General features: G+C 33.2%; 1 protein-coding gene across 1 annotated transcript in view; it reads left to right on the top strand.

The window, feature by feature from the left end:
* The first annotated feature begins 3,371 nt into the window (after window positions 1–3,371).
* Window positions 3,372–15,190, top strand: part of LOC111636291 (kinesin-like protein KIN-7N) — a 48,900-nt gene continuing 37,081 nt past the window's right edge. The window contains exons 1-2 of the mRNA XM_023381505.1: window positions 3,372–3,550; window positions 10,079–10,129. Of these exons, the coding sequence (XP_023237273.1) occupies window positions 10,080–10,129 (50 nt within the window). The 5' untranslated portion in view covers window positions 3,372–3,550; window position 10,079. The remainder of the gene's footprint in view (window positions 3,551–10,078; window positions 10,130–15,190) is intronic.

Raw genomic sequence — 15,190 nt, forward strand, 5'->3', positions numbered from 1 at the left:
GTTTTGTACCTTTAGTTAACTTCAGATATGGAAAATCTGATTATAAGACCGTAAGAGAAAATTTTGAGATGGTAAAGCGTATCAAACCGAGAATAAGAAATGCTTTGTACAGTTGTACATGCGATCTAATAATTCGAGTTTTAGTAGAAACTTTCCCTTTTGTCACCTACGTTATTTTTAATTTTTTCCCCCTCATTTTTATCAGTTTATTCACTTGAAAACTATCATTTTCATGATGACAACGAGAAGATTTCTTATGACTCGTGTATAGCTTTACTGGTTTTCGTGTGGTTGGAATGAAAACAATGTACTAAAACAATTAATTACTTCTGTTGGAAGTTATATTCGAGTAATCGCAGTATTCTCCAGTATTGCGCACGTTTGTACTCAACAAGAAAACTAGTTGTTAACTGGAAGTGTAAAGTATGAAGGACCTGAAAAATATCTTTGGGCAACGTCAGAAATGAGAATGATGGATCTTATACAGTACTTGATATAGGAAGAGATATGATACTTCTAATACGCCATTTTCGTGTCTTTACAGGGAAAAGTTCATTTCTGTGCCAATATTTACGAAAATTCTCTAAACAGTAGAGTTGCCAGATGTCACGTTTTTTGTCCTACTGTTATCTAGTGATAGGAGAACGTTATTCTAAATACTATTCCTACAGTGAAGTATCTTTTTCACGTTTTTAATGTATTTCTGTCTCTAGCAAAGTAAAAATATACATATATCGATACAATGCAACACGACGGTCCATATTCATGAATGTCATCCGCAGCATGCCACTGTCGATGGCAGCACTTCAAGTTGGGTGTTTTATTTCAGTTGGCCGATAGTCGTGGGTTTATTTGCATAAATCTTGCCTTTCAAATGTCCTCATAAAAAGACATCTGGTGATTGCGATGGCCATAAATCTTTGAGACGACCCATTCTCCGAAAAACGATTAATTCTCCATACTGGCATCTGAAGTATGGCTATCCTTGCTCCTCTGTGGCAAGCAATCAATTCTGCATAAATTAGTGAACATTTTGATCATATTTTGTGTTGTTACATGCACGTGTTGCAGAGTTAAAAGTTTTTATACCATTTTTAACATAATTTTATACTTTGTTTACAAATTTTATTACTTACCTTGTACTCTTAATTCTAATGTTATTCATATGCTAATCAAATGTCCCTTTCATCTGACATAGACTTTTCCAGCTTAGGCTGACTCATGACTATTCTTTCGCTGCGCGGATAACATTAAAACAAGAATATAGAGTTTATATAATGGTTTGGTTTGATGGAATAACGCAATGCAATACATGGGCGATTTAGGAAGGTCTGCTTCCCGGTAGGTCATTATATGAGAAACTGTCCTCTATTTAAGAGTTAGACATGTGATGAAATTGTGAGTTAGCCTGGGGTACAATTCTTATAATTAATGTACCACTTAATCGGCACAGATTAAATGAAATCTATTCTCGGAGTTTCGGATCGAGAGATCTAATCTTTTAGACAGGGCGTTTTAAAAAGGATCCAAATCTCGTGATTCGGATCTCAGTCAGGATGATGACACCAGTTAATCAGATTTATATTACGCGAATTAACACGCGTATTGATTCGTGAAGGAGATAATGAAATATGTTTGATTCAGATAACGTAAGAGACATTTCTTTAACAATAAAACAAATATTTAATGGAACAAAAATAAACAAGATTATACAACTTTGAATCTTGGAATAAAGCTATTTCGAGAGAGAGAGCTCACAATTTCTATCAAAAATCATACTACCTCAGACATTTCTTCATTCGTCTTCTTGTATTTTTGGTTCTGGAGGAATGTTCTTTTTCTCTTTATCAATTCTTCATTAGCACATTATTAAACATTTTCTTCTCTATTTTTACCGACTTTTTAACTCATTTAATAGAACTTCGGGAATCGGTTATGGGCGTTGGCCGTCGAGAGATGATGTGGAATACATCCGTCCATCTTCGGATCTTTCGGCGTACTCCTCGAATGATGCTAGATTCTTTTTCTCACGAAATATCACCAATCAGCATCTCCTGTTTTTCCACGTGAACAGGAAAAAGGGGATTTACCGAGGGGTTGACAGTTCCCAGGGTGACTAAAATTATTAGGAGATAAGGGAAAACAAAAAGGATGTTCAACTTCCGTTGAAGGAAGTGACCTTTAAAAGTTTCCTTCGTTTTAGAAAATATAATTTTCCCATCAAAATCAATGAATATTTTCGTCTAAAATTTTACTTTTTCGATTAAAATTTTAATTAATCACGGGGATGGTTCGCATTTCACAAAATCACTGAAAATTCCATGTTGCCGACGTTTCGTGAAGGAGTGAACAAGCGACTAACTATTAGTGTTCAATGATTTTACTGATGAGCAAATACAGGATGCCCAGTTCTGTTTTGAATGACCACGCTTTTGTGTGTGTGTATATGTATTTGTGTGCAGACGCGGATTTTTAGTGAGTACATAGAGTGTAGGGCGCACCTCCCTTTTGGGGGTTTTTCCCGATAAAGCAAGTACCTCAAGTAATGAAAAGTTTTATAAGGCACATTGTTTCCTTTCTGCACCCCTTCTAAATATCTCTAGGACCTCTATTGTTTTTGTGTATATTAAGCTGTCAATTCTCGCTCTGCGGAGTCGGAAACGAACCCGAACGGATCGAAGAACACTGGGAATTTTTCGGGGAGGTTCGAATCTGATATATTGGGCCCCGTCTCTCACCATCCGGACGTCTATTTTTTGCCTAAAATCAAAAACGGCTTTCTTTCTTAGTGCCAACGAGATGGAAATAATAATAATAATAAACAAAATAAGGGATAACCGAAGCGGCCGTCTTCGATTCTAGGTTCAAGATTCAAGACTTTGGGAATTTTACTGCTTTAAACGTACTTTTTTTCACTCTTTTCGCCCTGTGGGCAGTAAGAGGGCCTCTTAAAGCAGGCCCATTATGGTTTCGGCCAGGCCCACAATGGGACGACTGGGTGGTGAGGGACAAGGCGGATGGATAGTGAGTTTCGAGATACGAGATATGAGTCGATTCATTCGCGAGAAATATTAGAGATTTTACATTTATTAAGCATTTTTGGAAAATTTTAAACAATTCCATATAAACAATAAACATCTCAAATTATGTTTAAATTTTATAATTTTGAAAATATTTTAATAATTTATTTTAAAGTTGCCATCTAAAAAATTTGAGCTGGCAACACTAATCCACCTTTACATTTACCAAACGATTTTTTAAATAATTAAAATATCATTCCTACATTATATTATTATTATTATAATTTACTAATGTTTTAATTTTAAAATATCCAGTAACTTAATAATAGTAAAAACCAAAATTTTAAATTACTGTTCACGTGATCGGCAACGACCTATGTTATCGTCAAACGAATAATGGCGGTGTTATTCGAATATGTTTTGAAAATTCAGGTGGAATAAACTAAAATTTCGAAGTATAAAATACGATTTTAACTCGATTTTTAAATTATTTGTGTTTTAATTAGATTATTTAACCTTATAACTATCAGGTAATTGTGATTTACATTTGTTTTTATCATTAATTGATGAATTAGATTAAGGTAGAAGTGGCTTTTAGGTGTATGACACAAGCATATTGTATATTGACTTAAAAGTAACTTCTATTGAAATTTCTATTTTGTTTTTGCTTTTTTCCTCAAAATATATGTAGTTAAAATGGAATTTTAACTCAAATATACAGTACATTGAGGGTAAAATTGTAGTTCTGAATGGTGGTTTGGTTCCCCCCCTCAAATTTATGACCCCCTAGACTAAAGCCATTCAGAGCTGCATTTGTATTCTAATTGATTATATAATATTATAATTAACAGAAATCTGTTAATTTTTAATAGATATATAATTTATAAATGACAGTTTCTTTTAAACTGTTGGTTATTTTTATAGATTTAAGGATATTAGAATTGGATTATATTTACCTTAGGTAGCCAAAATGGCGGCTCGTTTCTGATTCCAGCAAACAAAAGAAAGGAAACAGTGGGGACGCACGTTCTAACCTAACCTATTGTAATAATTTGGTTGGTAATAAGTATGGTAATTTATTAGAATAGGTTAGGTTAGGTTAGGTTAGAACGTGCGTCCCCACTGTTTCCTTTCTTTTGTTTTGCTGGAATCAGAAACGAGCCGCCATTTTGGCTACCTAAGGTAAATTTAACCTAGAATTGATATAATTATATTGTGGTGCTTACAGCATAATTGTTTAATGTACCTGTACCGTTTGTTAATGGTTATTGTTAATGCTCAGATTTATATGTGACAAAAACCCATGAATTGCGAATGTAGTCGGTATTGCACTTAGTCAATATTAACTGTGCCTATTTTTGGGGAGATAGGGCAACAGCATGGGATAATACTCTCTGCATCAAAATTTTTCTCTACTGGCTTTTTAAACTTATTTTCAGGGGGAAAAAACTACCGAGACATTCCAGAAAACATCATCTGTTGAAGTAAAGGTATGAATGATACAAATTTGTAGATCATCCTCTGGCCCTCCCCTACTTTTTAATTTATCACCCAGGCTGCAGAGTTTGCTTTTGTTTACATGAATGTTCTTTTTGAGGAAAAATGACATTATATAACTAGGATTGTCAATGGTCGAATGGATAAAACCATTGAAAACTGATAGTTGGTTGTGGGTTTGCACTTCGTCAATGAGCTGGCCACGTAAAGTTTTCTGTGTTTTCTTCACATGAAGCCTTGGTCACAACTTGCAATTTCCAGCCATTCAGGCAACTGCAACCATGACAGCTGTTCTTATAAACTTGTAAAAGCCTTTTAAAAACTGGCATGCTTGCAACTGCAACTAGAAACAAAAAGTTTGTTCTACTTGTGCTGATTGCAAACATGCATCTGATCAGCAAATGCCTTTGTGCCACGTCATATGGTGGCAACATTGAAAATAACAAAGTGTCAATGAAAGACGTTCTTTGGGTGAAATGGAACTTTGGATGGAAAATGGAATGTTTCTTTGCGTGAAATGGAACAAAATAGCTAAAGAAGATACACATCTTCTTTATCTTCTTTAGCTATTTTGAGCTATTAGCTATTATCCTTCTTAAAATACTTTGGAAAGTATTCATATTCATATGGATATATCCTCAATAACCTTCGGCATTCAAAAGCTTAAATTTATTCATCAGCTGGTGGAAGCATGATTGTTTAGCCTATTGATTTTCATTTTGCTAAGGTTTAACTCAGCATAAATGTTTTCTCTTATTTTTCTCTTCATGTATTCTTGCCAGCTCTATCAAAATGATTGTCTTTTTTCTTTTATTCATTGCAGAAAAGGAACTGCTTGCTGTTTTAATAAGAAATTCTGCAAATACTCTGAAGTAGAATGTAAACTGATGAAAGTAGTAAAAAAAAAAAAAAGGCTTCTGTAATTTTATTGGTTTATTATAAGATCATGTGTTTCTGAGTTGCAATGCCAGCAAACAATGTGACCATGAGGACGTGCGCAACTCATGCTTGTTGCAGTTGTGGTTGCCTGCGCGGCTGGAAATTGCTAGGTGTGATCACTCTTTTAGTAACACCTAAATAGGGACCATTTCCCATAGATCTTCCAGGAGGCATTCCCTGGCAAAATTATACCTCTAAATGAGACGGTTTGGACTTTATCACCATACTCATAGCACCAAAAAAGTCAAAGAAATCATACTTATATGTATGACCCTTCATGAGATACAGCTTTTTCAGAGAGCTGTATCTGTATGTCTACTTATGGGTGACAGGCAATTGTGAGTTATGTTATTCTACTAAGAGTGTTGTGTTTAACTATTTAGCCCATATGACTATGCTGGCTTTGATTAGCCCACTTGATTGTCTGTGGATTACTTGATGTTATATAGTTTTAGGGGTTTTGGGGCTCACCCCACAGTGCTGAGTTGCAAACAATAGTAAACATGAATGCATATGACTACGTGTGGAGCATAATGCTCTATGCGATTGACACAGAGCATGGAGTACAGGCAGTATACTGATACACAAAAAAACTGACCTTTGGAGGCAAATATCTCATGAAGGGTCACATACATAAATATAGTAGTTCCTTTGACTTTTTTGCTTGTATGGAGGTGGGAAACCCCTCATTCAGAGTTCACATCTTATGTATTCCTTCTCAGAAGATCATCCATATGTTGCATTGCTATATTTAAATTAAACCATTTAATAACTGATAAAAGTTGTTCAGCATAAGTACTTTCATGTACAGCAAAATTCCACAGAACTATTCTGTTCCATTACCCTATCTTACCTAACCACATTTTGTATTGATCAAGTGCAATCTATCATTGTGCCAACTATGTTAGGATTGCCAACTTTCTTGCATAGACATTGTAAAGTGGACCAACTGTAAATTATGAAATATTCAATAGACAATAAATATGGTTTCAAACTCAATGTTAGAATTATTACCAAATTTGCACAATGCCAGTGTAATTGAGTTGCTAAATTTTATTTGATTGTCTAACTGATCAATAGTGATCAGTAGTGTCTTTCCTTTCTGTTACTTTAGTGAGTGATAAAGACAAAACTGTTACTTTAGATTCAATGACTCAAACTAGTTATATGTAAGTGCTACATGTAAAGACTAGATATTGTTTTGTGTGTAGTGCCTATTTCTTTAGAACAAGAAAATATTGTAATATCATTTGCCAGTATTATTTCAGAGATAATAAAAAAAAATTAAACAACAAACAATTGAAATTGTACTCAAAGGGAGAATGAGAGGATAATACAGCTTAATGGAGGACAGTTAGTGATTCTAAATCTCAAAATATGTAGAAAACAAAGCAAGACATATTTCAGAAAAGTAATTTTTTTTAATCTGTAGTCTGTAATGATTCATACATCCAGATAGGGTTGCCATATGTCCCATATTTTGCATCTCATTATGATTTTCCTTAGCACACAATATTACACTTAAAAACTTCAAAAATGACAGTGAGGCTTTGCTTTATGAAGTAGTTAGATTCTCAGCCTACTGTTTATAAATGGAATTATTTGTAAATTGAGACAAAATTGTAATACAGTAGAGCATCGATTATCCGACTCAATTGGGGACTGGGGTTGTCGGATAATTGAAAAGTCGGATAACCGAAAAGTATGAAAAAATTCATTATTAGTGTAGTATATTATTATATCCCATGTAATTAGTATATTAGTATATCGCTATTAACCTACTTCGTGTTGAATCTTCCTTCATGTTAAGCCTATCAAATTTTTTTAAAAATAATAATCGTCGCTATTGTATCGTTAAAAATTAGGAAATTAAGCCTCGTTTAAATACTGGCTCCCTTTCATGGTCAATCCATGAAAGGGAGCCATAATATTAAAATAGCCAAGACATAGCCAAATATTGTAGCGCCACATCACTAGTGGACATTTGAATTTGCCGACTAGAACACGGTCGGTTAACCGAGGTGACGGTTAATCGGGGGTCGGATAATCGATGCTCTACTGTATATTTAAATGAGATTATTTCCTTCAATTTGAAAATTGACATCATGTTTCATTAAATATGGATCATGCTTTGTCCACGATTACTGCATTTGATTACTGTTTGAGTTAATTGAATGTTCTTTTCATATCAATCTACAGCACTAATAGTTTTTCCATTTTTTTCTATTATGTTACTCTCTTAAATGTTTGCTTTAACAATTTCTGTGTAAGAATGCTTTATCATCTCTGAATTGGTTACTGTCGTTGAAATTGTAGAAGGTACCAACTTTAATGCTTTACAGACATCAGAATGATTCTCACCTAATTTAATGCTTCTAATTGCTTATATTTTTTCTTGATAGTAAGTGATTTTGTGCTTTTTTGGATGAAGAACAACTCAACCAATATTTCACTTTTTGAGCAATCCCTAGAATGAAGTTTGCAATGGACTAAAATGTAACAAAAAATTTTGAACATATGGCTTTACAGTGGTTGCTTATTGTTAAAACTCAAATAATTAAACTGAAACTCTGACCGATAATTTGAAAAATTTCCTATTTACAAGAACTATATAAATATAAATATAAACTGTTGTCTTTATTTATGAAATAAGATGATAATTGATAAAATCATGACTATTTTAATGTGAAATCTTTATTATGTATAAGTGTTTTCCCCATGAAAATGGCTAGATGGTTACAGTGGTTGGCCACTATTGCAAATTTTTTTATGAATGTCAGTTAAAGATAATACTGTATAATAATTTTAACTGATTGGAGGAAATGTTTAGATGGTGGTTCCCAAAATGGGTGCTACTGCCCCGTGGGTGGTGAAAAGAAGCAAATGGGTGGCAGGGTGTGCTAGAGGCAGGGTACTACCCGAACAGTGACTGTAGACAAGGATTGGAATCACTGACAACCTTCTTTCCTCTATTAAACAGATAAGAAGAAACATTATGTTTAATGATTTCCAGATATGGAGAACAATATATGGTAAGGACACAATGTGTGAGGTTCATAGAAAAGTTTTTTAAGAATATTTCTAAATCTTTCTCACACAAATAAAAATGGGTTAGAGGCATTGGGTAAAAGTTTATGGAACCAAGGTGTGGTGGCTGAAAAAAATTTGGAAATCACTGGTTTAGTTGGTCCATAAATAGGCTAAAAACTAACTTAAAGAGAACACTAGTATAACTATTGTCATGAAATTAATTCTAGTTTTATGTATGATATTTGTCTAAAATTATTTCTGAAAAATTTGTAACTCATATTCAGCCTTATTTGATGAAAAGTCAATAATATTTTTTATATTTTAGAATAGTTTTGCTCTTGTTATAATCTAACACTGAGTAGAAATATCAACCAAACTTATTTACCCAACTTGTGTCACATACAATTCTCTGCTCTTTTCGAGATTGAAAGTGAAAACATTTCACTCAAATCATTTTGGGCTCTCTGGTGTATCTTTCAGTTCTAAGTGTTGTGAATGGTTATTGAAGATCTGATTGCAACTGTATGTGAACATAAAGAGTTCTGGACAAAGCATTTGTGTGTCTTACCTGTGAACAATATAAAGATGGTTATGTAAGATAGCATATTACAGTATTATGTTGATTTGAAAAAATACTAATGTTTTATGCTTGATTTTTGTTGGAAGTGGGATTTGACCTAACATTGAAGTTAATAAAGTTTGTCTTGTTTATAAGATTAAAAACTTTTAATTAGTCTAATACGAGGTGTCCCGTATACACATACATTTGGCTGACTGAGATAATGAAACGTTACTGATATAAATTTCATAGGGAATGTTTAAATGGAAAAGTGTATGAGACCAATTTCAGAACTATATGTAAACTGAAGTAAAGCATTCACAGAAGCATTGAGGCTAATGAAATCGGTATTTTATGTAAAGTCATTTGGAACATGATTAAGCATATGTAAAGATGCACAGGGACATCATTTTCAGCATCTTCTGTGAAGCCAAATGAAAATTAAACTGGAACTAGTTAACTGCTGTTTTTTCCTGATGATGGGCTTAGTTGCCAAAAAGAACTTCAAAAAGGTGTTACTTGATACAAATTCAAATAGTGAGGAGGTCTATTAAAGCAGATTTTTTAGATTGGCATTTTATTTGTTGTTTAGAATAAAATAGAAATTTGCCGTGAGACTGATCACTATAAGAATATTCCTTGATTACCAGTTTCCAATTACTGTCTTAATAAAGTGACTGTGCTCTGTATTACTGTATTGTGACTTATGTGTATTCAGAATAAAAAGAATAGGAATTGTACTTTTCAAGTTTTCCTTGTATTAAGTGATGGATTTCAGATGTCATTCTTCAGTTGTTTTCTGATATTCCTTCAGTTGAACTGACTTGATTCTGCAGTCATCAATGATTTTAGAATATTTACTAACTTAAAATTATGCAATATAAGCCAAAATTTTTATATTTTAACTAAATGCCAGTAGAATAACTAGATGATAACGATGTGAATGTTATTCCTTTGTTAATCATAATTATATTATATGAATTATGTTGACAATTAGAAATCATTTTATCTAACTCTGCTTTAATTTTTACAGGATGTCTGATAATATACATGTAGCCATTCGTGTCAGGCCCTTGATTGCTCGGTAAGTATAAAAGAGCATTTTTTAGAAATCTTATTCATAAATTTTACACATCAAATTATTTTAAAGGAGAGATAACAACATAAAAAAACCCACATAAATTTAGTATTATGCTAATTAGAAAATAACATAACAAACAGAAAATATATTTATAGCCAGAATTGCTGGAAAATAACAAAAAAAAATATACTGTTGTTATAACCTGGTACATATATCATTGTTTGCAGTTGTGTGTGTGGGAAGCAACTATGTTGTAGAAGCACCTTCAGAAGGTGACATATTATGTCTCCTAGTACTGGATGTTGGGGACTAGACTCCTTTTATTATGTTATACCCCGTTCGCACACAATCCACGACTCACTTCGATCTCGATTTACCCACAATCTGGATTGTGACTGTCGCCAGTGGAACGTCGTGCTGTTCGCACAGGTAACTCGCTTGAGAAGAACCCGGCTATTACACGCGATGATAAAATTGACATAACTACGCGGTAAGTCACGAACACCAACAAACAAAATGGAAGTTTTGGTTAGAAATAAATACTTTTTCTTGCCGTATATCTAATAATAGACAGATGTCATCGTCTCTCCAGATGTCTTTTTTATTTTTCTGTCGATAGCCGGACACGTGTTCAGCAGCCATCTTGTATTTTCTCGCGCGCGTGGGATTGTGGGTTCTCTCTTATGACTGGATCTAGTTTCAAGAACTCTCTCCAGTCGATTGCGATAGAACCTCGTTTCAGTCGAGATTGAAACGATCGAGAGCGTTCGCACCAAGGAACTCTCTCCGACCTTAGTCACAATCTAAATCGAAATGCTCGGTGCGAACGGGGTATTAGGGAGAGTCTGACTCTAGCTTTGAGAATGCTAATGTAGTCAATTGTCTTTTCTATCTTTTTGTTGGGAGTTGTGATCCGATACAATGTTTGTGCACTCTTATTATATCACAATAAAAAATGTAATAAATTTTCTTTTTAATGCTGATAAAACACTTTTGGTTATAGTTTTTATGTATCAGCATATCTTTTACCATATTCTGATGATGTTGGATGTGTGGAAAATTAGAGAAAATAATTTCAAAGTTTGGACATTGGTTGATAATATACAATTTACTTTTGTAACAAAATAAAGAATGCATGGCACAAATGAATATGATATCACACAATGATGATATTTGATAAAGGTAAATTTAAATTTTTATTTAGTGTCTTCATATTTGAGCATGAAATTCTAATGCAAAGACCTGAAAGACAATAGTCATCGAGGTCAGCATTTTTATAATCATTTTAGCAAGGACTCTCCCTATATTGTTAAAAACTAATGAGATGGACAATGGTGTTGTATTTCATTTGTGTTGCACCACAAAATAACAGTGATGCATTTTTATTGTCATATTATATTAATGTATTTTAAGATAAGTTTAGCTAAAATTATTAACAGATATATGTGTAATATTGATAAATGGAGTGGGAAATTATATTAGTAGTACTGGAAAACAAGATGAATACATTGAAGTATTGGCTTCAAGTGATGGCTTTCAGTTATTGTCTATTAGAGCACTAGTAGTCTGGGACGCCCCCTGGTGGGCGTTATTTACAAATTTCAATGAGGCACAGTTCCTTTGACTTTTTTGTTCCTATCAATATGCTGTACAGCTCTGTTAAAGTCCCAATGGTAAGAATTACCCTCCAAATGAAGAGGTGGCGACCCCCAAACTGTAGCCCCTGTGCGAACAATAAAGTCAAAGGAACCATACCCCTACTCGCGACCCTTTGCGAGATATAAGCCCCTGAAATAATAAATTCCTATTACAAATATACTGAATTATTTATATTGTTATATTGACCAAATAATAATTTATGGGCCAAATGAATAATAATAATTTATATTGTTAATTTAAATAATAATTAAAATTGTTAATTTGAATGTTTGAAATATGACACATGATAGGGGCACCTCTAGTGTCCATTATCAAACGGTTACGCGGACAGACACCCATTGAATGGGTTATATATATAGATTTGCATTTTGTCAAATGCCACAAACACAACTACCCAAACTTATATTTACTCGTGTATTATATTATTAGATAGATGTAGAATGAAGTTTTCATACTGCTTTGTTTCGAAACTGTCTTAAAAGTTGAGAAGTACAATAGGCCTAATTGATATTTTTTTAGTTTGCTCTATTGCTACTTTGTGTGTGGTCTACTCTGAAAGATTCTAGACATGGAAAATGTATCTGTACAGAAACATCTGTTGTATATGTAATAAACATTTACATAAGATACGTCACCAGGGCCCGTTGAATGGGTTATATATATAGGCCTCTAGGGGCAGACAATCTGGACATTTGTCAGGGGCGGCATATCTAAAGGGTGGCATTTTGGTTGTGAATGTGACAAAATATTTATAAATTAAATACTTAATTAATCGAAATTTATATTTGTCGATTTTTTCTGTGACTAAAATTACCATGCAATTTACATTTCATATTTATTATTTTTGCCTAAAAGCTAAGAACATATTTGCATTCCTTAATTCTGAAGAAAACAACCATGAAAGAGGGCTTTTGGGCAAAAAGGAAAGCATAAGCAACAATGTTAAATTTTGTCTCAAACCTTAGTGTCACCTTAAGAATACTGCTGATCATACCAATAACTGTAGCTAGTGGGGGAAAGGTGTTTCTCTAAATAAAAATTAATTTAAAACTTTTTACGTTCCACTATCATGCAAAATCATCGTAATAGTTTAGCCATTTTGGCCATTGCACATGAAACTGCTGATCAAGTAAACTTAAAAGAATTAATAAAAAAGTTTGCAGAACTAAAAGTGAGAAAAAAGTTTTTGATTTTAGTATAGTTGATGTACTGTACTTTTGTTTAGTTTTTATAGGATATAAGTTTTTTGTTTGATTGTACAATAATACATTTTTGTAATATCATTAAAAATGCATGTAGTTAACAATTTGTAACTAGGTACAGGTATATTTTAATTTTTACTGTTTTGTACTTGATTCATAATTTCATATTACATGTTTCTCACTAAATAAATTTTAGGGGTGGCAATTTGTCTTTTTGTCCAGGGCGATATAAATGCTTGAGCGGGTGCTGACATCACTAGATGTCTGTTACCATTGTAAGGCTGCATTCATACTACAGGTATACCTCGACTTACGTCGTTTCGAGTTACGTCGTTCCCGATTATACGTCGTTTGTCAAAAAAGTATACGAAAAAATAAAAATCAAGTTTAAGTCATTTTATTCGACTTTACGTCTGTCTGCCACGAATATTGAAGTCGTAATATCACTAGAAAAACGTTTAAAGCACATAGAATCATATTAAACTATATACGAGTATGTTCTGTATTTACAGTATATGCATTCGTAAATTTAGAATACTTTTTTCTGTACTATATTAAAAACTAAAATTTATTTGTTTGTAAGCTTAAAATAGACTTTTATTAACCATATATTATTAAACATGCATTAATAAATAAAATACAGATTCATAGACAAGTAAATTCGACTTACGTCGTTTTCCTGGAACCAATTACCGACGTAAGGCGAGGTATACCTGTACTGACAACGACGACCACAGATCCTAATGATAACAAAGTCTTGCTTTTGTGTTTTAGTTCATTGCCAAAGCATTCATTAGTTTTTATCTTAGAGCATGCGCAATGTACTGTACAGTACATTAGGCTTAGCATTATTCTGTGGCTTTCTATACTTTTAGACTGGACTCTTCTGTTTTAAAATTGGATGTGAGGAGTAAAATGTGAATTCTTCAACTTCGACAGAGGAATTTATTACTTTTGTTAAGGAAAATATCAAAACGTTGATGGTAATCATAACCATTTATATTGAGAGAAAGATGAGGTGATTTGCATGCTTTGGTACAGAAATTAGGATTAAAAGATATCAAAGGAATTTTTAAATTATTTTTGTTTGTCACCAAATACTTTAGACCATTTATTAAGCTTTGTAGGGCCTCTTTCTTTGACACAAGAGATTAGCGGTTCCTCCGTCTTGTTCAAAAGAATTGTGGAAAATTCACATTGATTGGCCAATTCCATTATGACAATGAGAAATGTTGAATCTTGGCTAACTTTGGAACAACGAATGACTAAGAGAAAAGACCAACGATTACAACTAGTGTGGATGTTTCACAAAGACAAATGATTAAAACATGACTTTTGTTTTTTTTCATTAGCAGTGTAAATGCAACCTAAGTGTGCAAAATGGAAAATTTTGACTGCAAGAAACAGTGGACGTGACTTGTAAACATTTTCAGGCGATAATGTTTTGTGGTTTTAAATCTGGTTTGTCTGAGTCACCATGTCTCATGTATATGCAGGCAGCCTTTCAGCTTTTCCATCACAAACACAGGACTTTCTGGTGATGAAGAGAGAAGAAGTTTGAAATGGCCACCACTCTACTACAGTTACCTTGGAGAATGTGGTTTGTATAGGTCATTATCACAGAGGACCCAAGATAATGTAAAGTGAGATTGAGAGAACTTTACAAATTGGATCAATAGCAGTGTACAAAATTGTTCACACATACCTTTTCCTAAGGAAAATTTTTTATCTGTAGGTGAAGATGCTAGATGCCAAATTCTTTCACTAGGAGCAAAAGAGGAGATTTGTGTTTAATGGTGTTGCAACATGATTGAAAAATTTGCAAATGGGATGTCAAAATGTTTGTGGGATTATAATATCCCACAAATATTACTGGTGATGAAATATGTCTGTCAGTATGAGCCAGAAACAAAGCAACAATCCCAAGTTTGGTTTTTTTTCCAATGAGGAAATTTCTCTTAAGATGAAGTGCCCGAGGAGTGTTAGTCAGCAAATTTATGGTCATGTTATTGGAAAAATTGGACATATTTGCACCCTTTTACAAGTGGAAAGAAAAACTGTTGCCGCATTTTTGCAGAATGACCGGCTGGGGGCATGCCAGTTAAACTGCAACTAAAAACTAAAATTAATCCAACTTAACAAAACTAGTTGTTAATTAAATGTTAAAGAAAACATTCTTTTACATACTGTAAAATAATATTGT

The sequence above is a fragment of the Centruroides sculpturatus genome, unplaced genomic scaffold (assembly GCF_000671375.1).
Source record: "Centruroides sculpturatus isolate CEXI.00-Female unplaced genomic scaffold, Cexi_2.0 scaffold984, whole genome shotgun sequence".
NCBI lineage: Eukaryota > Metazoa > Arthropoda > Arachnida > Scorpiones > Buthidae > Centruroides > Centruroides sculpturatus.